Source organism: Chrysochloris asiatica, unplaced genomic scaffold, assembly GCF_000296735.1.
Source record: "Chrysochloris asiatica unplaced genomic scaffold, ChrAsi1.0 scaffold00003, whole genome shotgun sequence".
In the NCBI taxonomy this organism is placed as follows: Eukaryota; Metazoa; Chordata; class Mammalia; order Afrosoricida; family Chrysochloridae; genus Chrysochloris; species Chrysochloris asiatica.
Window position 1 is genome coordinate 29,752,994 of NW_006408521.1, and position 25,035 is coordinate 29,778,028.

The window sequence follows — 25,035 nt, forward strand, 5'->3', positions numbered from 1 at the left end:
TGGATAAGGTTCCACATTCTATTTCACAAAGCTTTTTTAATGTTAATAAACTTCAGTTTACCTTCTGTTACATATCTTTTTGGTGTCATATCTAAGAAGCCATTGTTCAGCAAGCAAGGTCACAAAGATTTACTTCTGTGTTTTCTTTTAAAATTTTAAATTATATTTATGATACATTTTGAGTGAATTTTTGTGTATGGCATAAGGAAGGGAAACAACTTCATTCTTTCATATGTAGATAGCCAGTTGTTCAGGGGCCATTTGCTGAAAAGAATTCTTTCCTGCACTAAATTGTATTGGCATCCTTGTTGAAAATCAACTGACCATAAATGTGAGGCTTTATTTCTGGATTCTCAATTCTGTTTCATTGATCTATATGTCTGTCTTTATCTGTGTTTATTACTACTAAGTTTTGTACCAAGTTCTAAAATCAGGAAGTGTGAGTTCTGTCTTTTTCAAAGTTGTTTTGACTATTCAGGATACCTTAAAATTCTGAATGAATTTTGAATTTTAAGATGAGCTTCTATTTGTGCAAAAAAAAAAAGGGGGGGGGGAATGCCATTATGATTTTGATAGGTGTTGCATTTAGTCTATAGATTGCTTTGGGTAGTGCTGTCATCCCAGGTGGCGCTGTAGAATAAACACTGAATTGCTAACTGCATGGTTGGCAGTTCAAACCCACTGGAAAAAGACAAGGCTGTCTTCTCCTGCAAAGATTTGCAACCTCAGAAACTCTATAGAGAGCTGCTATAAGTCAGATCAATTCAATGTTAGTGGGTTGTGGGTCATCTTAACAATATTAAATCTTTTCATTCATGAATGTAGGATGTCTTTCCATTTATTTAGGTCTGTTTTAATTTCTTGCAGCAGTATTTTGTAGTTTTTAATGTACTTATCCTTCTTGGTTAAATTTATTCATAAGTATTATATTCTTTTTTGAAAGTATTATATTCTCTTTTGGTTTTGATGCCATTACAAATGGAATTGTTTTCTTAATTTCATTTTAGATTGCTCATTGCTAGTGTACAGAAGTACAGTGGCTAGGCAAGTTGCCCAGGGTCATGACTAATTTGGGATAGGCTCTCTCTGTTGATCCTAGAGATGGGTCCTTGTCTCCTTTCAGCATCTCTGGGTCTGATGTTCCTTGGAGATTTCTGTGTGTCTTGCCATCAGTCTTCCTCTGGGTCTAGGAGGTTCTCAGCTCAGGGGCCCCAGGTCCCAAAGAACATGGTCTACTTTCCGTTCTTCTTTCTTGGTGGTAGTCAGACCCCTCCTTCTCTGTTCTTTCCTTTTATCTCTTGTAAGATGACATAGGCCATACCCCCAGGGAAACTCCTCTTAGATCAGAACTATGACCTAGTAAGGGTGTTGTAACCCACTCTAATCCCGTTACAGCTGACCACACCAGATCACATCATAGGGGATAATTACATCATTACAAAACGGCCAAACCACTGAGCCTAAACAAGTCCACACATATGTTGAGAGGACAATTCATGTCATGCCATGAACCCAGCAGGAGTTGGAAAAGTTGGCAGTTTCTAGTTGTGTCTGCCTGTAGCTTTTGCATTCTCTCCTTTTGAATATTCCGTGTGCAATAGATAGATGAGGAAGCAGTGAGTCTTCCTTCTTCCGTCCTGAATGAATACTTTTGAGGTTGAGGACCAATAGCTGGACCTTGTCCATTGGGTGGAAAAGATGGTTGTGTGACTTAACCTGACATACTGAGGGAGTTAGCCCTGAAGTCAAGGCAAGTCAAAGCAGATGCTTTCCCAGGCCTCCCTGAAAACTCTTTTCCTTTTTTTCGACCAGGCCTTAGATATTGATATAAAGTGAAAGAACTTCAGATCATAAATGACTGACCACAATGAATAATGATATAGCCATTTTAAAAAATGAGATTATTCTCTGTGTGCTGATATGAAATCATGTCAGGATACAGAATTAAGAGAAATGTGAAAGTTGGTATGCTGCCATTTGTGTTAGGGGGAAAGGAAAAAAAGGAGAGGAACCTATAGATACACATCGGCTGGTAAGTGTGAGTACCTTTGGAAGGATACCCAAGATAAGAGTCAGAGGTAATGGGAGGCATCATACTGCTTGACTTTTTTTTCTTGTAATTATGCCTGGAGCCTCTGTGGCACAGTGGGTTAAGCAGTGAACTGCTAACTGCAAGGTCGGTGCTTCAAACCCAGCAGCCACTCTGGGAGAAGGATGAAGCCATCTCTGCTCCCGTAAAGATTTATTGTTTGGGAAACCCTACGAAACAGTTCTCCTCTGCCCTGGAGCATTGCCATGAGTAGGAATCAACTCTCTGGCAGTGCGTTTTGTGATTATACTACCTTAAACAAGATTTATAGAGTAAAAAAAAAAAAAGACTTATAGAGTAATGGGCCTGTACAGTGTGCAATGATGAGGCCATGAGGTGGCCATGTATGCACATGTTTCTCAGGCAACCTGTGTTCTCAGGGAAACAGCATTCCTCTGAGTTGTCCGTCTCTAAGGCATTCTCCAGACCTCCGCTTACTTAAAGTCTCCAGTGTCCCTTTGTGGGAAACCAGTGATGAATCTCAAAGACTCTCGAAGGTTGTGTATTCCCTTTTGAGCACTATTCCAGTTGTACAGAAATCCTGGTCTGTCTTCCCAAGGTGAAGGACTCCCAACTGGCCTGCAGCCTCCTGCAGACTTCTGGCCAGGCAGCCCTACTTACAAAGGCCTTTATTCTTTCTTGGCAGATCCCAATGGGGTCTGCCCTCCCTGACCCTTGCATGAGGGAGAGTGCTGGGAATTGAACTAGAGGCCAAAAGTCCTTGTACTTCCCAGGCCAAGTGAGCATCCACACCAGCATCCTGTCCTTTTCCAATGAAGGTTGACAGAACTGGCAAGCAGGAGTACATCTTTTTGGGGGAGTAACCACAGACTCTTCGCTCTCATCCAGAGTAAATGTTTCCCTTCCTTCTTCGGGCCTGTCCTGGAAGGCCCAGGTCGGATTCCAGGCCTGGCTCAGGGGCTTTAAGCACTGAGGATCCTCCTGTTTCTCCCACAGAGAATACCTTCTGCAGTGGGGACCATGTGTCTTGGCACAGCCCTCTGGATAACAGCGAGTCGAGAATTCAGCACATGCTGCTGACAGAGGACCCACAGATGCAGCCCGTCCAGACACCCTTTGGGGTTGTTACCTTCCTCCAGGTGAGATGAGGCCTGCATGCTGACTCTAGCCTTCTCTGTGGGCAATGCCCTGGCACAACAGGAAGACTTGGGGGTGGGAGGGCAGGTTTCCTTGGATCTTCTCTGATTTTCTTGTCGCTCCATTGACTTGTCAGGTAGCTCCATGTGGTCTGATTTCAGCTCCTGAGGCGGGATCAGGGGGAGGGGGCCATTTGGGTGGGAGAGAATGGTTATAGCTGAAGCGGATATCAGGGAGAGTGATTTTATGACCTAGTAAAGACCCAGACAGCCTCAGCCCAGGACTTCCCAGCAGGAAGCCAGCCCTGGGCTGTATTCACCTGTACCTGGACAGTTAGTTGGGTCTACCCCAGCTGCAGTCAAGTGCTTGCTTCTCATCATGATGGGTCTAGATGAAGGTTCCATTGGTTCCCATGAGATTTACACATATGCAAGCTGTTGGGGCCCTTTGGTCATTGGCTACCAGCGTGAAGGATCTCAAATATCTTCTCTGTTTATATTCCCCAGAATACTAGATGAGGCTGCAATGTCTCCCTGGACGAGGACCCATAGAGACATGGGCTAGGGACCCATCCTGTGTTGGCTCAGGTCCTATTTTTCTCCTGTAGCCTAGGGCTAGACTTTGCATCAGTCAGACACCTGTCCGCTAATAGCAGGGCAAAGTCAGTCTATCATGTCTTGTCAGTGGATCCATCCGTCTACTCTCTGGGCAGCTGCTCCCTCCTAAGATAACCAGTGGTCTGGACACACTAGCCCCTCAACACAGATCCTGCTTTTGGTCCTTCCTCCTGACGTGACCCTGAGTGAACTTGGATGGCTGACCTGGGAGGGTGGGAGAAGTGGCCAAATTGCACACAATAGCATCTTGTCTGGGACCTCAGATTGTTGGCGTCTGCACCGAGGAGCTGCATGCAGCCCAGCAGTGGAACGGGCAGGGCATTCTGGAACTGCTGCGGACGGTGCCTATGTGAGTACACCCCTATTCTCCAAGGTGGGAGCTACTCCCTGAGCCTGAGGTGGGAGTCTCCCTCACCTACCCCAAGTGTGGCCCTCCCCTCACACCCTTGCATTGCTGTTTTAGGCACTGTTTTTCACATCATGGCTTCCTGACAGTTCGCTCCCTGGTAGCCCTTGACCATTAACTATCCCCCTGTGTTTCTGGGCCTGGGACAGCAAACCAGGCAGGCTTCAGGCCCAACCCATCAGACCTCAGTTGTCATCATATTGCCTTTCCTTGTCCACAGCGCTGGAGGCCCCTGGCTGATAACTGACATGCGGAGGGGAGAGACCATATTTGAGATCGATCCACACCTGCAAGTATGTCTTAAGTGAGGAAAACTTTTCTAGCACATCATTGTGCCCTAAGCCTCTTCCACATAATCTTGACTTTCACCCTGGGAAGGCGAAGGATCTTGATTTGTGAGTGAGTACACATGTGGAGTCCTGGTGTGGCGTTGTGTGTTAGTGCGCTGGATTGCAAGGTTGGTTTGAACTGCAAGATCAGTGGTTCAAGCTCACCAGCCCTCCTTGGAAACCCTATACAGGGTCGTTATGGGTTGGAATCAACTCGATGGCACCTAACCATAACAACACATGTGGTGTGATTTGAAACCTGTCCCTCTGACTTGTTTCAGGGAAGCCAAGAGTTCAGGCCAGGAAAGCTTGTCCGAAACACATTGATTTTTACATAGTCAAAGTGGAATTTCATTGTGTGAGGGGGCTTCAGAAAGTTCATGGAAAAATGGAATAAAAAGATAATGGAATTTTTCCATGAATGTTTTTGAAGGCCCCTCATATGTAAATTACACATCAATAAATCTAGCTTTTTAAAAATCAGCATCAGAAGAAAATCACGTGTGGACATTGCTTGCCCAATATTCACTCCCCCAGTTCCCCTTCCTCTTAAGAAGCACAGATTTTCATCAAGAAGTCCCACCTGCCCCCAGTAACAGTGTTGACCCCACCACCCAGCTCTAGGAGTGAGCACTGGCCCGCCTAATGCCCCCTCCCCCTGTAGACACGCTTTCAGGCAGTCAGACCCCGAGCTCCTCCCCTGGGTAGGCTGGCATCCGTGTGGTAGTGGGTTCTGACTCATAGTGACCCTGTATAGGGTTTCTGAGCCTGTGAATCTTTATGGGAGCCGAAAGCCTCATCATTCTCCCACGGAGGGGCTGGTAGATTTGAACTGCTGACCTGTGCTTAGCAGCCCCGCTCATAATCCACTCTGCTACCGGGCTCCTTCCTCGAGGTGTGGAAGGCATCTTTTTACACCTGAGCCTGTAGTCATCCACTCACTTTGGCCCACCTGGACAGAGTTTCAGGGTCATCTTAGTTTTTTTAGCAGAAGTATCTTTTGCATACAGGTAAATTTTTAAACCATATAGACCACACCTGGGAGCAGCAGCCCATTAATGAGATACTTACCACCTGTCTGCCTTCTCCCCCCACCCCAGGGAATTGCCATCTCTGAACTTGTACTTCTTTAAAAATCTGGTTAGCCACAGGCAGCTGCCAGGGGGTGACATGTTCTAGTGCAGGGGAGAAGTGGCAAGCAACTGTCTAACCAGCAGTCCCTGGCTTATGCACCACAGACCTGTAGTCCTGGGCATAACTCCTACTCACTCACAGATGATGCTCCTCTAATTCCCTAGTGCCTTTAACACTGACCTCTCCAAAGTGCTGCCAGGAATCCTCTGTTCTTTCCACTTTAAACATGGTTTCCTTGTAGCTTCTGCTTACGTAAGAACCAGGAACCCACAAAGGCTGTTTCCCTTGTTCTGCAGCTACACCGGGATCCAGCATGGGGCTCTGTGAATTGTTGCTTGGCCCGTATTATATGTGCCAAATACTAAAACAAAAAAAAACAAAAAACAGCCTGGTCTTTTTGAACTAGTTAGAGTGAGCAAACCGCCCTTTCTCTGCACACTGAGAACAGTTCTCCTCCCTAGTCTGCAGGCTTCCCTGAGACCAGCAGGTGGGACCCAGAGCACCTAATGGTCTTGAAAAGTAAGCAGGGGGCATTTGGGGGAAAGCCCAGCTTGCTTTCCCGGTGACTCTGTGCATCAAGGGTCAGCTCCTCTGTCCCACATGGGCCTTTCTGGCAAATGCTTTCAGTCCTTTCACTTTAGAGCTGGCTCGTGCTCCTTTTGATCCAAGCTCTATCTTTAACCAGCTGTGTGCCTTAAACAAGTCTATTGACTTCTGTGGTTTGGAGGCTCTCTTTTTACTTACAAAGCTAAGTAGGTTGGGCTAGTCGAACCAAGAGATATCTCAATTCCAGGGCAGCTAATGAGAGGTGGGAAAGTACAGGCTTCCTCCTGAGCTGACCAGGGCCTACCTGCTCCCCACATAGAGCATGAGAGCTCGCCCTGTTCCTAATCTTCAGGCTGATGGTAGCCCTGGGAAGGAAGAGATTATGATTGATGGGGAGGAGTCATCTGAGATGGGGTGCCTGCTATAAGTCTCCAGAAATAGGAACAGTACCTTGTGTTTCCCCCAGACAGGCTCCCTGGCCAACCAGCCGGTCAGTTTGGTGCCTGCGGAGCAATGAGGAGAGGGCCAGGCAGGTAGAGAAGGCAGGCTCTCCCTGAGGGGCTCACTTAGCGGGAGCTGTATTTGGCCCACATGACTCCTGATGAGCATGCTTTCTGTACTCTTCCTGATGACCTTTAATCCAGAGCCCAGCATCACAGAACTGTGTCTACTAGAAAACCCCAGGGGTATTTTGAGTACAACTCTCCCTTGAGGCCATTTGGAGAGCAGTGTTTGGGCTCTGCAATGCCAGGGCCTGTATGAAGGTAGGGCCTCTGGTGGGGTCCACTGATGGATAGCCACAGGCAGCCATGGTCACTACCCTCCTGGCTCACATTTCAATCTATTTCACAAGAAACAGAAAAAGAAACACCACCCAGAATCCTTTGCCCAACAAGTAAGCCATTGCAGTGAGGGGAAGTCTAGCCTTTGTGTTCTCTGATGGCGTTTCACTGCATGACCACACCCTCTAGCTGTTAGAAGAAGAACTAAGTGTGGAGATGGAGACATTTGAGCTGAAGCCTGGCCTTTTCTGCTCCTACAGAAGACAGGGTGTTTTTCCTAAAGGATCAGGGAAGAAAGGAAACTCATTTCTGTGTCTGCCCTTGTTCTGCAACTGGTATGAAGGTGTTCACATAGGGAGGTTGATGAGATGAGAAGTAGCTTCCCTGGGGGGTTCATTCCTCCTGGCTCCCTTGAAGGAGTCCAAAGAACATCATGCATTGGGAACCTGAGCAGAACCAACCCAGAGACTCTACTCTTCCACACCTGTCCTGTGATCAGCACCTGCAAGGGCTCCATTAATCCTGGAAGGGTGGGTGACTGAGTGAGGTGACAGTAGCCTTGGGCCACTAGTTAACTGAAGGAAATCTGGCCCTTTGGTTCTTTTCAAGCAGGAGAGAGTTGACAAAGGCATTGAGACTGACGGCTCTAATCTGAGTGGCGTCAGTGCCAAGTGTGCCTGGGATGACCTGAGCCGGCCTCCCGAGGATGATGAGGACAGCCGAAGCATCTGTATCGGCACGCAGCCCCGGCGACTCTCAGGCAAAGGTGGGAACTGCCATTACAGCCCTCCCTCATTTCTTACCCAGACCTGGTTTTCAGGCTCTCAAGCATGGGTCTCTAACAAGAACAGCCCAGGCAATATAGTTCATTTCCTGGTCTAAGTTAAACAGCAAGTGAAATCTTCCAGCAGAGTGGAAATTAAGGGAGCTGAGTGGCCCCTTTCTTACTGTGTTTCCTGTGTGTGTTTCAAATGTGTTTTAGGTTTACCCCCTTGCAATCTGAGGTCATGCAGGTGAATGGAAGATATAGAACAGTTACAGGAAAGAGCCCTAGTCTATTCAAATGCAAGAGAACAAGTGTTGGCCACCCACGGAATTGACACAGCATCCTGCTCTGGCCCTGTAAACCTAAGAGGCCTGAATGTGAGGCCAGCTTACATGTGACCCCCCCACCCCCCACGCCCCTGCTTTGGGGAAGGAAGCTATGACTATCCTGTTGGAAGCTCACCATGCTGATCGGGGCTACAGAAACAGTTGTGGTTTTCAGCAAATGGTGTCCCTTGCTATCACCAAAGGAAACGCAGCCATTTACATATATGTGTATTTACAGAGTCTTTCCCCACTTCTTTTCTCTATTTCTGTATCATTTTTTTTTTACTTCTTAAAGAGTAAGATACTTCCTTTCCTCGCATCCGGGAGGGTCCTGCCCCCGTGGCCTTTCCCCCGACACATTCGTTAAAATCAAACCTGAATAAAACAGGCTTAATATGAAAAAGAAAAAAAAGATTAAGATACTTGCAGCCCTAAATAAAATACCTACATATGTAATAAAATTTGTAAAAGATTTTCTCTTCATGAAAAGAACAACTTTTAAACAACTGTAGTGCAAATATTTGACCCCTTTCTTTCCTTCCTTCCTATTAGTTCTAATGTGTGCAGATCCCTCTAGGAGGTACAGAGAGAAGGTTGTACAGCTATTAGAATCATTCAGTTGCTTTTGACAAAAGGAGTAATTTAAGAAAGGATTCATAGTCTTGTACAAAATTTCAACTATTGGCTATTTTTGAAAATTTATCAAAATAATCCTTGCCACTGTAACAAGTTAGGAAAGTTGGTAATTGTCTCCTCTCTACTCTAAACCCACCCTTTGAATAGCCAATGTTAGTTTGTCTTTTTGGATATGATGGATGATTTGCAGAGGGGGGTTGTCTTATTTATCTAGTGCTATACTCGGAAACCCTGTACAGGGTCGCTATGGGTCGGAACCGACTCAACGGCACTTAACACAATACCATAAATACCACACGTGGGTGACTTTAACGAAAAGAAATTTATTTTCTTACAGTTTAAGTTACAAGTCCACTTTCCGAGACCCAGCTCTAGAGGAAGGCTTTCTCTCTTGGTTAGCTCTGGGGAAAAGTCCTTGACTTCTCACAGCATCTGTAGGTCTAGCAGTCCTTTGAGACCTCCATGTGTTTTGGCATCAATCTTCCCCTGGTTCTAGGGGCTTCACAGTGCAGGGGTTCTAGATCCAAAGGCTTCTTTCTGCTCACTTCTCCCTCCTTTCAGCTCTTTTAAGAAGGATGTTGCAGGCCAAACCTCCAAGGAAACTTCACTTGGTTGACTGCTCACAGCAGATCTCATCATGGAGTTGATTACATTATATTAGACCTCATCATGGGGGATTACTATGTCTTAATAGCTAAACTGCTGAGAATCCTGGCCCAGGCAAGTTAACATAAAACCTTTAACAATCACCTGGGTCAGAATTTCTATATAGGGACCAGTCTAGTAAGCACTCCAAAGACCAGCAAAGCTCCTTGCAAAGAAAAATTCCACCAAAAGATTCTATTCTTATCTCCTGACCCCAGCCAGATTCATGAGAGGCCAAGTTCCTTGGGATCAAGCCAAGGTGAGGAGACGACCTGAGCCAAAGGAGGAGGGGTGGTAGAGCCAGACACCACTTGAGTGGTCCCTCAGAACCCAGAAACTTGTGAAAGAGGCCCCTGCTTATTCACGATAGTGTACCTGCCTCCCTCAGGTGATCTCTGAGCAGTGACAAAGTCCTTGTCAGTCGGTCACTGTCTGGAGCTATTTTAAGGTAAACCAAGGGCCTGTGATACAGGAAGGAAAGGACAGCAGAGAGGAGAGCCCTGTTTTTCAAGACTCTCTTCTGAAGTCCCGAGGTAACCCCTTTATTTTCCACATGAATGGTGTTCTTTATACCAAAAGTTTCTTGAGAGCTTGGCACCTCACCTGCCCTGTCTCCTCAGATTGCACTCACTCAGACTCACATCTGAATGTCTGGAGTAGGTTCAGGACCAGTCAGCATGAGGGTTTTCCCCCAGCATTTCCGAAACCAGATTTCAAGGGCAGGGTTGGGGCAAACTGGGAGCTCAAAGGGCTATTAGACAACCTAATGGTGTCTTTGCAGACACGGAGCAGATCCGGGAGACCCTGAGAAGAGGACTAGAGATCAACAGCAAACCCATTCTCCCACCAATCAACCCTCAGCGACAGAATGGCCTCACCCACGACCGAGCCCCGTAAGTGCCTCATCCACCTAGGGGTTAATGCAGCTTCCTGACAGCAGTGACCAGGGGCTCTGAGGACAGGTTTGTCATCCCCGTACACACACACCCAGGACTAGGTCAAGGGGATATTTGTGTCCTGTAGGATCTGTCCCTGTGACTTGTATGACAGAGAACAATACCCACAGCCTTGACCCTATAGGCCAAGGTTCGCTGAGTGTGGAGGAGGCATGGTCTGGGGCGCAGACTCTCAGAGGGGACTCAGTGGAATAGGCATATAAACATCAGTAAATATTTACATGGGCTGTGTGAACAGACGGGAGGGCAGGTGGGGGCAAAATCTGATTTGGAGCCTCCCAACCTTGTGGGAGCCCATTGTGCTGAGCATGGTTCCCCTTCTTATCTTAGCCTCAGCCAGAGTTGCCCTTCCTTCCTTCCTGGAGCCTGGTCTCCGGCTGATAGCTGCAACCCCAGGGGCCTCCCTGTCTGGCCAGCACCATACTAAAGGCCTGCTGCTCAGGTCCCTCTTCCTGCCTCCCTTCCCTGGGCCCCAGGGAAGGGAAGGGAAGGGACGTCCTTTGCAGGCCTCTACTGCCTGCCCAGGGGCCCCAACAACCCTTGGGACACTGTGGTCATTTCCTGCTGACCTCCCTTCTGATAGGGCCTGGGCACCCCCTTTTGCCCTTAGTCTTAGAGCAGCTTTGGGGGAAAGCTTCTGGCAGCTCAGAGCAGGAACCCTGCCTGCTAGGGAGGAAATTGCCATGCCCTGGGCTAAAGGGAGGCCAATGAACCCCGCAGGGTCAGGGTGAGCCATCTCTCTTCTAAGAAGTCTTTATTACACACTTGCTGTGTGGCAAACCCCATCTGGCAACCTTCAGGGGTGCAAATCCTTCCTTTAGGGGAGCATGAGCTGAAGCAGTGAACTTGTAATGGCATGACTTGGTTGGGAATGGCTGGTTTTTTTAATGCTAGTTCCCATTGCTCATCCCTGCTCCCCAGGAGTGACCAGTGATCAGTGTGTTGCAGATAAGAGAGGGCAGCACGGTCAGGAGTAGTTAGGGAGGACTTCTTGGAGGATAAAGAACAGGAACTGGCCCTAGAAGATGTCCTGGAATTTGAGCAAGCAGGGGAAAGCTGAAAGGCCTGCCTGGTTAAAGCTGAGACTGCTTCCTGGGAGCATATTGCCAAGTAGGAAGAGTTAGTTTAGGAACAGGGTTGCCCAAGATGGCTCACCTGGTGAATCTGCCATCCAGAAGCCCTGGGAAAGAGACTCTTTGGCAAGAGCCTAGGGAAGCCTCTGCTGCCACCTCAGAGTAGCTTTCAGCTCTGGCCAGTGGATTTCTCCAGTCATCTGCCTTGAAGTAGCTGGCTGGAGACAGCAGAAGATGGCCGCACTTGGTACTGGGGCATCTGCAGGGCCTCCATTTGTAAGCTTGTACCCTAGCCTAGTGGCTACTTTCCCTTAGTTTGACATCTCGCCCTGTTGATACTGGCAAGAGACTAAGAGATACTTTTAGGGTTGATGGCTCCAGCAGATTGCCTGTCACTTGTGAATGGTCTCAGCCCAGATGGCTGGTCCTCCCTCAGGAAGGCTGGGGTCTCTGGGCTGCAGGTAGGGGCTCCTGCAGAAGCACGGAGCTCTTGTCCCTCTTGTGTTTCTGAAAATAGGCCTGAGATTTCACTCCCTGCCTTGGGCATGCTTCCAGCAGCTACGCCCCGAGACATGGCTGGGGTCACAGGGTTCGGGGTTCCTGTGCGCACACACACAGCCCCAGACTCCACCCACAATGACTGACCAACGGGACTTCTGGTCACAGGGCTCTCTGTAGGCACAAGACAGAGCCTGCTGCCGCCTCCACCCTTTGGCGTCAGTTGGCTGAGACCCAGAGCAGTGGTTGGGGAATAGATCAGAGGTGTCAGCCCTCGAGGGTAGTTTCCCCTCCCTGCTGCCCAAACAGACCCAGTCAGGTCTCCAAAGGGCCAGAAGCTGTGCCCTAGAAGCAGTCAGAATGTCTCCTATGGGATTCTCAGTACTGGCTACAGACTGGTCAGCAATTGGTTGAGAAGTGGTTCTTTCTCCTTTGCCACGAACATTTTCCATCATCCCTCAAGTCTCTCAGACTCTAGCTCCTTGTTACCTCAGGATCAATGATGATAGATTCAGTTCAGATTAGCAAGCGTGATCATAATATCTGTGCTGCCCACCCTGGGACCTGCCCTCATTTCAGATAAACCGCATGGATTGTGACTGGACACCAGTGTTTGTTTGCTACTCTCCCTGTCTGGGGAGCCACCAGCATGGGCCTTATTTTGTCTGTGTGTCTTCTTTTCCTTGAGTCAGGACTTCTGGGTTGGGCAGTTCTGGTGTATTGATCTTCATGGGTCTGAATCTTGTCTGAAGAAGCTACAGAGGCAGGTCAGAGGGTCAGAACCCCACTAAACAAGACTGGACTTTAACAGCCGGGTTCTGGTCTACTTGGAAAAGTCATTCACTTGCTCTTTTCATACCTCAATAGTAACCAACACTTTGTAAATAGTGTTTTATAGATGTATGAATTTAATTCATCCTCAGAACTACTCTGTGAAGTACATCATCTTATTATCTGCTTTTGTAGTTGAGGAAACTGAAGTACAGAAAGGCTAATAAAGAATTTGTCCAAAAATTGTCAGGGATGGCGCTTAGGGCAGCGTCTCAGCCATTAAAACGATGTGAGCTTCCTTATCCTGTTCACAGGGACCTCTGCGGAGGACATATAAGTCTGTGTCTCTGAATTAGTCATGATCCTCATTGGTGGTGGTAGTTACGTGCCATTGAGTCCATTTCAACTCATAGTGATCTCATGTAAGATTTCCAAGGAGCAACTGGTGAGTTTGAACTCTCACTCGTATCCTATAGCACCACACCAGGACCCTCATTGGTGGACCTCATATAACAGAGACTTCTCTAAAGCCCCAGTTTAGAAGTTTGCTATGCCTATTAACGCTCTAGAGAGGACACGCCATGAGCCTCAGTGAGTCCAAATCCCAGAAATAACCAGCTGTGTCATCATTGGCTCATTTATACCAGAATTGCTTTTTGCTACAAAGCCTTGTTTTCTTAATGTTCAGAAACAAAAACCACCCATTTCTGACCCCTCCAGCACAGAGCTAGGGATTTCTCTCTCTCTTTCTTGAGGTCTTACTTCCTGCTTCCGAGAAAGGCAGGCCCCTCTGGTAACCTGCTCCTCTCCCACTTGCCTTTGCCAGCCCCCGCGCCCCCCTCGTCCTTCCTGGAAGGAGACTCCTTGGCTGTCTTTGGGGCTTCTTTCAGTGTTTCACAACCCTTACATTCCAGCTGTGAATTTGTATCTGGTTTTCCCCAAGATAATCAGTTAAGAAAAGCTTCCTTCAGATTGCTGGCGTCTCCCTTCCCACCGCCTGATCTGTTGAATGTGGAAAGCCTGTGCCTTTGTGCCATGGAGGACCACCTCCCTTAGAGTGCTGGGGCCTAGGAAAGCAAGAAATCATTGGGTATCGTCTCTGACTGAGGCTGCCTGATTAGGAACAGAGTATTTTACAGTCTGGCCCTAGCTCCAGCGCCTCCAAAATGATATGGGGGCCACACATGGTTAAGTACAACACATGGAGAGTTTGGCATTTTTATAATGGGTTTCAGTGCTTGGCTGCTAACCAAAAGATGGGAGTTTCAAATCCACCGGCGGCTCCATGGGATACCGTAGCAGTCTACTTCTGTAAAGCAGCCTTGGAAATCTAATGGGGAAGTTCTACTCTGTCCTACAGTGTTACATTGTATCAGAATGAACTTGATGGCAACAGGTTTATTTTTAGGGGGCTTATGAAGGGTTTTTCTGAGCTGGGAGTCTGCGTCAGGATTCCAGGACCACTTTTCCCTCTGCCAAGAATTCAGGAATCGAGGTCAGATGGACCTTGAGGGAGTGCCCTGGTCCGTGTACCCTCCCACAGCCAGGCAGGGACTCATGAGTGTATGAGCATGTACTGGAGGGGTCAAACTCTTCACTGGGTAGTTGAAAGCACCTTTAGAAAGTAAAACTAACTGTGATTGCTGAATTAAGTTTCTTGGTCTTCTGGAATTGCACCAGCAACTTGGAAGGTGTTTTTTGTTTTTGGACTCAATTTCCTGGAGAATTAGGTTTTATAGCATGAATTCTCCTGTTCTGACATTTGAACCTTCCTCCCAACATACACACACATATATCCCCCACCCCCTATGCTTATATGAGTGTCTTCTCTTACATCTCTTTGCCTTCCAAGGGGTTAACTTGCTGCCTTTACTGCCATCTTGAATAGTCTGTAAACCTAGCTAGAGAGTCATCCTTTCATGTTTTCCTCAGCCTCTGTGACCCGTAAAGATTAATCAGAAAAAAATACCTAATTTGCATCCAACCTATCAGTGCATTTGTGGAAAAGAAGGCGCGTTTCCCTCTGGAAGAACAGCTGGGCTATTCTCAGTGTTCTCACATGGGGTCATCTTGGATAACCCTGCTCTAGTGGGTTGCATCAGTGCTGCAGGCAGCCCCAAGCTGGAGTCTGCCATATTGGCTCCCCTCACAACACCTGTGCTGGGTAAGGATAGTTATTTTCACTGGAGAGAAGACCCAGAGAACAACAGTCTTCCTCTCAGACCCCAGCTACACCCTACAGGACTGGAGGGAGGAAGGGTCCCTGACCTCTCAGCTCCCTACTTCCTGAACTGATGTGGTCCATGCTTGTCATGCTGAGGACCTTGATGTGTCTTTCTCAGAAATACACATTTGAATGTGAAGAACCAGGGGCTTGTACTAATGATTACTTTGAGCCTTTCCCGTAAGTACTCATTTGAAGACAGAGCAAAGGCAAATCTGGCATGGATAGGTTTCTGTTTTAGCTTCAGTTTCTGTTCCATTTCCCCAAAGAGATTGAGCCATGGCCATGGTTAGCACCCTAACTTCAGAATTCATGACTGGCATGTTGAATTATCAGTTCAAGCACCATGGCATTCTCTTCCCTGGAGTTACACAATCAGGAGTATTTTTATCATCCATCCTTGATTCTCATTGTCACCCAACACTTCAGAAGTGAGTCACTTCTCCAGGGATGGGAAGAGGAAGACTCAAAGGTGAAAGCTGGAGAGGGGAAATGACTCAGTGTCTCAGAAAAGGAAGATGAAGCTCTGACTAGAACAGACTTGTCAAAGGGCACGGCCTGTGCACAGAGGTCCCTGGTGCCTGGAGGAGTTCATAGTTGATGAGGGAACCACCTAACCAGAATGCAAGTTTGATTTGTCTGCTCTTCTTCAGCCATGCTATGTCTCACCATCCCATCATCACATTCCATCCTTGGGGTTGTTCACAATAGATCAATAATTACATTCTATCATTTGGTTATTGGTGTTTTCCAGTAACCTTGTATGGCCTTTCGTTTCTGGAATTGTTTCCATCAGGGAATCTGTCAGATGACCAGGTGATAACAGCTTTGCCCAATCGAGGAAGTTGATGACTCCAGGTGCCTCATCCCTAGAAGATTCAGTCTGGTTCTGGGTAATTTTTTGCTTGGTACCTGGCCCTACTGACTGTGTATGTGTGCATACACACATACAACAGTAACCGTGAAGCTGTTCAACTGTGTTAAAAATTACAGAAGTAACTAGTAGGTAGGTCATTCCAGAGAGGTGACTGTCAGATGGTTATTTATTCATCAGTTCCTTGTTTGCATAGAAAAAAAAAAAAAAAAAAAACTTTAAAAGGCCTTGAGAGAGGGAGAAACATGGCAGACTAGGCAAAAAAGAATGTGAGGACTCTCCGCAACAAGGATATAGAAAGCTGAATGTGACAGAATCAGAGGATGGTCCTAAAACTCTGAGCTCCAGAGGAAGGGATAGAAAAGTGGTTTGAGTGCATACTGGGGCAGAGAGGTGAAGAGACATGGCAAGAGAGAAGTTGACTGATGAGCAACAGCAGCCAAAGGGACCTGCTGCAGTTATCTTGAGAGTTCATGAATAGCTTTAGATATGAGAAAGCATATTCACATTGCAGAAACTTACCTGTGACTTGAGAAGACAGAGGAGACAGCAACTGCAGCCATATAGCAAAGCCACAGCTGTATTTTCTACACGTCTACCAATTGAGCAAGAGCCAGTACCAGCTGCTATTCACTGGAGCAGCATCTACAACCAACATCAACTATAAATCCACTCTGAATTTAACTGTATGAATAGTGAGTTTGTTGTTGTTGTTAGGTGCCATCAAGTCAGTACCGACTCATAGCGACCTTATGCACAGCAGAACGAAACACTGCCCGATCCTGGGCCAACCTCATTATTGTTGCCACACTTGAGTCCATCGATGCTGCCACTTGACCAAATTCATCTCATTGGGGGTCTTTCTCTTTTCCTCTGACCTTCCACCTTACCACCTTACATGATAACCTTCTCTAGCGACTACTCCCTCCTGACAATATGCCCAAAGTATGAGAGAAAAAGTTTGGTCATCTTGGCCTCTAAGAAGCACTCTGGCTGCACTTCTTCCAAAATGGATCTATTGGTTCTTTTGGCAGCCCATGGCACGTTCAATATTCTCCTCCAACACCGTAACTCAAAAGGCATCAATAGTGAATAGAGACGCTCATATCCTGATCACACCCACCAGAAGGCAATTGGTGAGTGCCTAGGAATACACGAACATACACTTATCAAATTAATACAAATACAACAATACCACAATGCCTAGAAAACAGCAGAAATTTTCTGTTGAAGAAACAAGACAGAGTAGCTCAAACAAATGACCAAGAGGCAGAGCTAGAAAATGCTTTTGAGGAAGAAGTGGCACTAGAACTACCTAAAAAAAGAATTCAGGAGAATGATTCTGAGGTACATCCAAACGTTTCACAGAAAGGTCAAGGAAAACAAGGAAGAATTCAGAAAAGCACTACAGGAATAATTATATATATATACATATATATATAAAATAGATACAGCATTGGAGATGATACAAAACCTGCAAACAGAAATCCAGAAGATCAACACTAAAACATCAGAAATAGAGAATACACTGATAGGGCACAGGAGTAGATCTGAGTGAATTAAGCCAGAATTATCGCGCTTGAAGATTAATCTCTCAATACTAGTAAGATAGAAGAGCAATCATAAAAAAGAACGAAAAAATCTGAAGGAAGCCTAAGATTCATGTGATATATCTTCAAGAGGTATAACCCACAGGTGATGGGGACTCCAAAACAGGAAGAGACAAAACTACAGAAAGGATAGCAAAAATGTTGCTGGAAGAAAAATTTCCTAGCATCACAAAAGATGAGATGATAAGTATTCAAGAAGCTGAATGAACCTCAAACAGGAAAGATTTCCCAAAGAAACTCAATAAAACATGCCATAATCAAACTCTCCAAAATAAAAGACAAAGAAAGAATCATGAAAGCAGCTCAGGAAAAATGAAGTGTTACCTACAAAGGAAAACCAATAAGATTAAGTTCTGACTTCTCAGCAGAAACCATCCAGGTGAGAAGACAAAGAGGAAACACATACAAAACTCTGAAAGAAAACAACTGCCAACCAAGAATCATATACCCAGCAAAACTCTCCCTCAAATACTTAACAGAATTTGTAAAAACAAAGCCAACTTTACAAAAAATACTTAAGAAAATCCCTTGGACTAAGAACCAACAACAGCAGACAACAACCATAGAGATTGACTTACATGTCAGCATCACCCAGAATTCAGTCTATACAGAAGTATCAATGAAAAAACAAAACTACAAGACTGAAGGTAGGGTAATCAGAGCTATTAATGAAGACAACTACAGAGCAAAAAGGGGAAAGTATAGTTGATGGTGGTATGTCGTGGAGTCGGTTCCGACTCATAGTGACCCTATACAGGGTTTCCGAGGCTGTAAATCTTTACAGGAGCAGAATGCCTCATCTTTCTCTTGAAGAACAGCTGGTAGTTTCGAACTCCTGAGCTTGAGGTTAGCAGCCTAATTCATAACCACTACGCTACCAGAAAGGGGCGCTGGTAGGGCAGTGGATTTTGAAGAGCAGAGATGTCAGCTTGAAGACTAAGGTGCGCCTGACCCAAGCCATCGTATTTTCAATAACCTCATATGGATGCAAAAGCTGGACAGTGAATAAGAAAGATCGTAGAAGAATTGATGCCTTTGAGTGGTGGTGTTGGAGGAGAATGCTAAAAGTGCCATGGACTGCCAAAAGAACCAATAGATCTGTTTTGGAAAAAGTGCAGCCAGAGTGCTCCTTGGAGGCCAAGATGGCTAAGCTTCGTCTCTCATACTTTGGACACATTGTCCGGAGGAAACAGTCGCTGGAGAAGGATGTCATGCTGGATAAGGTGGAGGGTCAGAGAAAAAGAGGAAGGCCCCCAACGAGATGGATTGGACAGGTGGCATCATTGACAGACTCAAGTGTGGCAGCGGTAGTGAGGTTGGCCCAGGATCGGACATTGTTTCGTTCTGCTGTGCATGGGGTCACTATGAGTCGGTTCCGACTCGATGGCACCTGACAACAACAACAATGTTACCAGAGCTCCTTTACCAAATGGACGTAGATTTCAAGATAAAACAGACTTTTAATTTGGAGAAGAAATTAAATTCATTGGCTAGAATGTTAGCTCAGGTGACAGGAGGCCAATATACAAGGAAGGGAATGGCAATACACAAGAAGAGGAATGGTGGCAGATGAACAATGAAGATAGGGAAAAGCTTAGGGAGGTATGCATGGGCTAAATAGGATAGAGGTAAATAGAGATGTATACACAACCTTGGAACAACAGTGTTCTTTGAGTAGATACATGGATCAAGACATAGGCTGAGTGGTTAAAAGGGAGGGAATATTTATCTGTTTGGCTGTCTTGTGGATCTTGTTTTCCCCTGCCTACTGTTGTAAAATAGACATTTATGTGTCATAGAAATGAATCTTGGGAATTATGATCACAGAAAATTTGTAAGCCTATCTTCAGCATATAACTGATTGGATTTTCTAAAAGGGGAGATAGAATTTACCCTAAGAAATAGGTTTCTTGCTAACCCTTTATGAAGTACAGGGCCTTGGGTGGAATCCTGAGCCCCATCCAGAACCTTCTGAGTTGGGACATTCCCACTTGAAAAGACATGCAGACCAACCCAGAACTCCTGGGAGAATAAAAGATTATCATTGAAGAAAGACCTGCAGGAAAAAAAAAAGCAAATTGTTTGAATTTCAAGCAAGCTGTTTGCTTTGGAGTCATCAAGGCATTAAAGACAGCCCACCAGGGAAATCCCCCTTCTAGTACTGAAACTTAAAGGGAACCCACGAGTAAGCTAGTTTGCTCGCTGGTGACCACCTGGGTCTACTTGTGAGTGAAAGTGGGGGAAATGCAGCAATGAAGACATGGACTGAATTTTGTTTGCCATCTTTCATTGACACCCATTGACCTTGAGGTGAAAAAGAGAAGAAGATGGGATGGCTGGTCTGAAGTTTAAAGAGAAGTGTGAACTCCTGAGCCCCTGGGACCTAGGCTACGAGTTAAACACTAGCTGGTCTGAAGAGAGGTGAGCATGAACTCCCAAACTTGCAGATAGTACTAGCTTGGATGACTAACTGACCAGAACTCAACCAGATGAAGATAAAGATGTTTGATACTGTGAGCAAGTGCAAATTGCTTCAATTTGATGAACTGGACTTTTGCTTATGGATGCAGTTGCTGAGAGCTCCAACTGGAATGAAAAGATTCTTCATATCAAGGAACAGACTTGTTTCCTCAGTGTGTTGGGTTGAAGGGAATACTCAGTTTGGACTTTGGTATTGAAAATGGGGGGTGTGGGCTATGGAGGCATGAAGTGGCTGGTTTGCAGGCTTTCAAGAGTGTGCTTGGTTTCAGAATGAGGGAGTAAAGTGGAATCCCCACTGAATAGTTTTCCTCTTTTCCACATGGATCTGGTAAAATGGGATGGAGGATGATGGTGATATGATTTTATGATCCAGCTGTGAATGATTATTGGCAGGATTGATTGTGATTGTCACAGCTGTGGTTGTGGAAGATGTGTAGCTAGAAGACAGGAGTGGTTGGTCTTTTGTTTTGGTCCTGAGTGGACAATCTCAGGACCATCAGGAAGGAGGAACATGAGTGGTGTATGAGATCCCTGCCTAGAAAAGCAGCAACTGCAGAGGCAATGGCATGGAGAGTTGGAGCTACTGCAGGCTCCAGGCACATGGATTGAGTAAGGTTGTGCCCTGTGGGCAGGAGGCTGGCTTGCAGAATGTGCCCTTTGGACATTTAAATGAATATATATTTTTTGTTCTATATGTATGCATCAAATATTTTTGCTTTGTTCTTTTGTGAAATATAGAATGTAAATGGGAGCCACAGGGAGGAAGTAGGACAGTTGTTGCAGAAAGGGGATTGTAATCATTGAGATGAAACAAAGTGTATATATAGTTCGTTGAATGTAAAGCTGATGATATTGTCTGTAAATCTTTACTCGACTCACAATAAAAAGTAATATATATATATATATACACATCTGCATGCATGCCATGAAATTGCAGAACATTTATAATAAAAAAGGGAAGGAAACAAAAAAAGGCCTTGATACTTATTCATTGTTATATTTTTGTAGTTATTAAAGTAAACTGATCTTCTAATAAATCTGTTCCCTGGTTGATCATCTCAAGAAGAATGATTTTTTTTATTCTCATAATGCCTGCCACCAAGAGGAACTTAAGATTGTGACCTCCAAAATGAACAAACCCTCTCTGACCCCATAACCCAGCAAATATGTAAAGTTGTCTGCTACCAGAACAACTACTCACACCCTGTTCCAATCCGACCCAGAAGGGAGACCTACAAATGATTCTTTCTCTGGAAAGTTCAGTGCTAAGTCAGCACTCAGGAAACTGAAGGTGTAATCTTCCAAGTAGAGGCAGAGATTAAGCTGGGCTTCCCAGACCAGATCCACCTTGCCTCTGAAGAGTTGTCAACCCTGATGTCCTGGTTCCTGCTCCTGGATGTGCCCAAGAAGAAGATCCCGAGTATGTGGCCAGTACAGATGTCATGATTGTCACAGGACTGTGTTTATGGCTAGAAGGAGGTTTGATGACTCACTTCTTTCCTTTTCATCCTTCTGTCATTGACAGAATATGACCAAGACCTATGGGCTAAACCAGAAAGATTAAGACTTCACTTGAAGACCAGAGTTGAGAGGAAAAATGCGTAAAATTCTTTCAGTCTAGAAAGCATAGGTGTGGTGAACAGGGGTGTATACTATAAACTACACCCCCTTCTCACTTATTGACATTGTTAGATTCCAAAGACCAGGTCATTCTGCAAAACTCAGTATTACATGAAAATGAAGGATGACTACATCAAATCAAAAAGTGGAAGATGACCACATCATTGCATGACCACGAAATTACATTACATAATTGGCAAACCACCACTGAAAATCATGGCCCAGCCAAGATGACACATAACCTTAACTATCATAGTAAGTATTACTCTTGCCTCGCACCGTGGTATTTGTTACTGCCAGATGTGTTCTCATTAATGTGAAAAATAGTTGTATAGTAGGTGTTTTACTATGGTCATAAATGCAAAATGACAGATAGGGAGAGGATGTGTATCACCTGGTGTCTAGTCAGTTGTAACTCGTTGTTGTTGTTAAATGCCATCGAGTCGGTTCCGACCCACAGCAACCCTGTACAGGGTTTCCGAGGGTGTAAATCTTTACGGGAGTAGAAAGCCTCATCTTTCTCCCGCGGAACAGCTGGTAGTTTTGAACTGCTGACCTTGCGGCTTGCAGCCCAATTCGTAACCACTACACTACCAGAGCTCACTCGTAGCAGCCTTATATAAGTCAGTACCGATCTATGCTCCATAGAGTTTTCAGTGGTAACATTTTCAGAAGTAGATCACCACACCTTTCTTCCAAGATTCTGCTGGGTGGACTCCAACCTACTGGTTAGTAATTAGGTATGTTAACCAGTTGCGTGACTTAGGCACTCCTACACAATACAAGAAATAGAAAGTCTTATCTTTTCATTTTAAGGAGAAAGCATTTTAGGATGAATAAAAAGTAATCCTTTTGAAAGAGGATATTTGTACATGGGTATTTACCATTCCTGTAAACACAGCTATGAATGTGGTGGAGCATACAGTAGGCAAAATGATGAAAATTTCCTAGATATTATCAAACTTCTTAAGGTAACGATTTCTACGTCTGGAAGTTTAGGACCATAGTCAATTGGTATAAAATGGTCCACAAAGACAATGTTCTGCATCCTACTTGGTTGAGTAGCATCTGGGATCTTAAAAGTTCATGAGCAGCCATCTAAGATGCAGCTATTAGTCTCTCCATATGTGGGTGAAAGAAGTGATAAGAACTGAAAATGCTTGAAACCAATTTGACCAACAGACTGTTGGAACATGTCAGCATCAGTCTCCATGACACTGAGACCAGAAGAACTAGATTGTGCCAGGCTGCCAGCACCAACTGCTCTGAAAAGGATCATATTACAAGGTTCTGGATAGAGTGGGAGAAAATGTGGAACAAAACTCAAAATTAATAATAATAATAATAATAATAAAAGACTGGGCTTACAGTTCAGAAAGAGACTGGAGAAACTTGAGATTATGACCTTCACCCACCCTTCAGGTGTGGAAAGGAACTTCATGACCTAATTTTCAGCCAAGCAGTAGATAGTTGTATGTATATTGGGAGGCAACAACATTAGCATGGTATGTTCACCATGGGACAATCATCCAAAATTTAAAAGGTAACATTTGTATAAGGACCAAATTGAAAGAGGATGGGAAGGTGGGTGGAATGGAAATAGGACCCACAGGGAGGAGGCGGGATGACTGTTGCATGGAGGGGATTGCAGTCATTGAGATGAAACTAACTATGATTTGCTGAATGTAAAATGGATGATCTTGTCTGTAAACCTTCACTCATTTCACAGTTTAAAGAAAGTCATCTTACCTATGCAATGGGAAGTATAAATATAGAAAGTGTTATATTGAGAGGTTGTATAGGAGAAGTAAACAGAAGATTGGTATCAATTCCTCAATCACCAAGAGACTTCTGGTGGTCTCAAACTGCTGACCTTGTAATTCAAAGTCCAGTGTTTATCCTAGGGAGTCACCATGCTCCCAGGCTATCCCTTGTTGTTGTTGTTAAATGCCACAGAAATGGTTCTAACTTATAACAACCATTTATAAGGTTTCCAGGGAGCGGCTGGTGGGTTTGAACCACTGATCTTGTGCTTTGCAGTCCAGTGCTTAATCCTACAGTGCCACACCAGTACCTAGGTGCTCCTAAAATAGGAAGAGTCGGGGACTGGACAAGTTGTCTTGGTCAAACAGGGAGTATTTATTCATTGTGGCCCTCTGTTATGAGCTGCTAGTGTCCTCATTTTACAAATGAGAAAACTGAGGCTTAAATAGGTTATATAACTTAGCCAGGGTCAAACTATTTGGAATAAATGTCACAGCAGAGTTTTGAACCATTGGTTGTTTGACTCCAGATCTGAGCATCTTCACCATTGTGCCCTGACTGTAAAAGGGCACAAAAAGTATAGGAGGTACCTGTCAGTTCACAGGGAAAATGTAACTGGAAACGTTGTTGTTAACGTGCTCTCAAATCGGTTCCACCCATAATGACCTTGTATAGAGTTTCTGAGGAGCGGCTGGTGAGTTTGAACCACCAACCTTGCAGTTCAAACCAGCCCAGCGCATTAACCCATAGCTCCACACCAGGACGACAACTAGAAATAATACCTTGGAAATCCTCATACCAGTGCTCAGTCAGGCTGATAATTTAGTATGCTTGGAAACCCATGAAGGAGACCATTTGAGTGAGAGAAAGATGTTGTTAGGTGCCATTGAGTCAGTTCCGCACAACAGAATGAAGCGCTGCCCACTCCTGTGCCATCCCACAATTGTTGTTACAGTTGAGTTCATAGCTGCTGCTACTGTGCCAGCCCCTCTTGATGGGAGTTTTCTTTTCCGCTGAGCCTCCACTTTACCAGCATGATGTCCTTCTTCAAGGATTGGTCCCTCCTGATAACATGTTCAAAATATGCGAGGTGAAGTCTTGTCATCCAGGCTTCTAAGGAGCATTCTGGCTCTTCTTCTTCCAACACTGATTTGTTTGTTTTTCTGGTAGTCCACAGTAGCTTCAAGTATTTTTCTGTAACACCATAACTCAAATGCATCAATTATTCTGTGTCTTCTATGGTCTTCCTTATTCATTGTCCAGATTGCATTTGAGGCTTTTGAAAATACCATGAGTTGAATCAGTTACATTTTCGTCCTCAAATTGATATCTTTGCATTTAAGACTTTAAAGAAGTCTTTGTTTTATTTACATTGAGGTTTACTCCATGCTGAAGGCTGTAGTCTTTGATCTTCATCAGTAAATATTTTAAGTCCTCTTTGTTTCCAGCAAGCAGTTTGCATCATCTGCGTATTGTAATTGTTAATGACTCTTCCTTCAATCCTGATACCACATTCTTCATCGCAGAATTCACCTCAGATTATTTGCTCCAAATGTAGATTGACTAGCTCTGGGTTAATGCATTGGACTGCACAGTTGCTTTGAACTGCAAGGTCAGCGGTTCAAGCTCCTCAGTCGCTCCTTGGAACCCTATACAATGTCATAATGAGTTGGAACCAACTCAACCGCACTTAACAACAAGAAGAAGTATGGTAAAAGAATACAACTGTTGCGTACGCCTTTCCTGATTTTAAACCATTCAGTATCCCCTTGTTCTGTTTGTTTAGGTTC

The 25,035-nt window shown here is 45.2% G+C and overlaps 1 protein-coding gene across 1 annotated transcript in view; it reads left to right on the forward strand.

Annotated features, from left to right (window-relative positions):
* The window catches only part of SUFU (suppressor of fused homolog (Drosophila)), a 152,515-nt gene that overhangs the window by 94,754 nt on the left and 32,726 nt on the right, over positions 1-25,035 (forward strand). Inside the window, exons 4-8 of the mRNA XM_006831297.1 lie at positions 3,047-3,189; positions 4,068-4,153; positions 4,431-4,503; positions 7,614-7,767; positions 10,156-10,267. Coding sequence (XP_006831360.1) covers positions 3,047-3,189; positions 4,068-4,153; positions 4,431-4,503; positions 7,614-7,767; positions 10,156-10,267 — 568 coding nt within the window. The remainder of the gene's footprint in view (positions 1-3,046; positions 3,190-4,067; positions 4,154-4,430; positions 4,504-7,613; positions 7,768-10,155; positions 10,268-25,035) is intronic.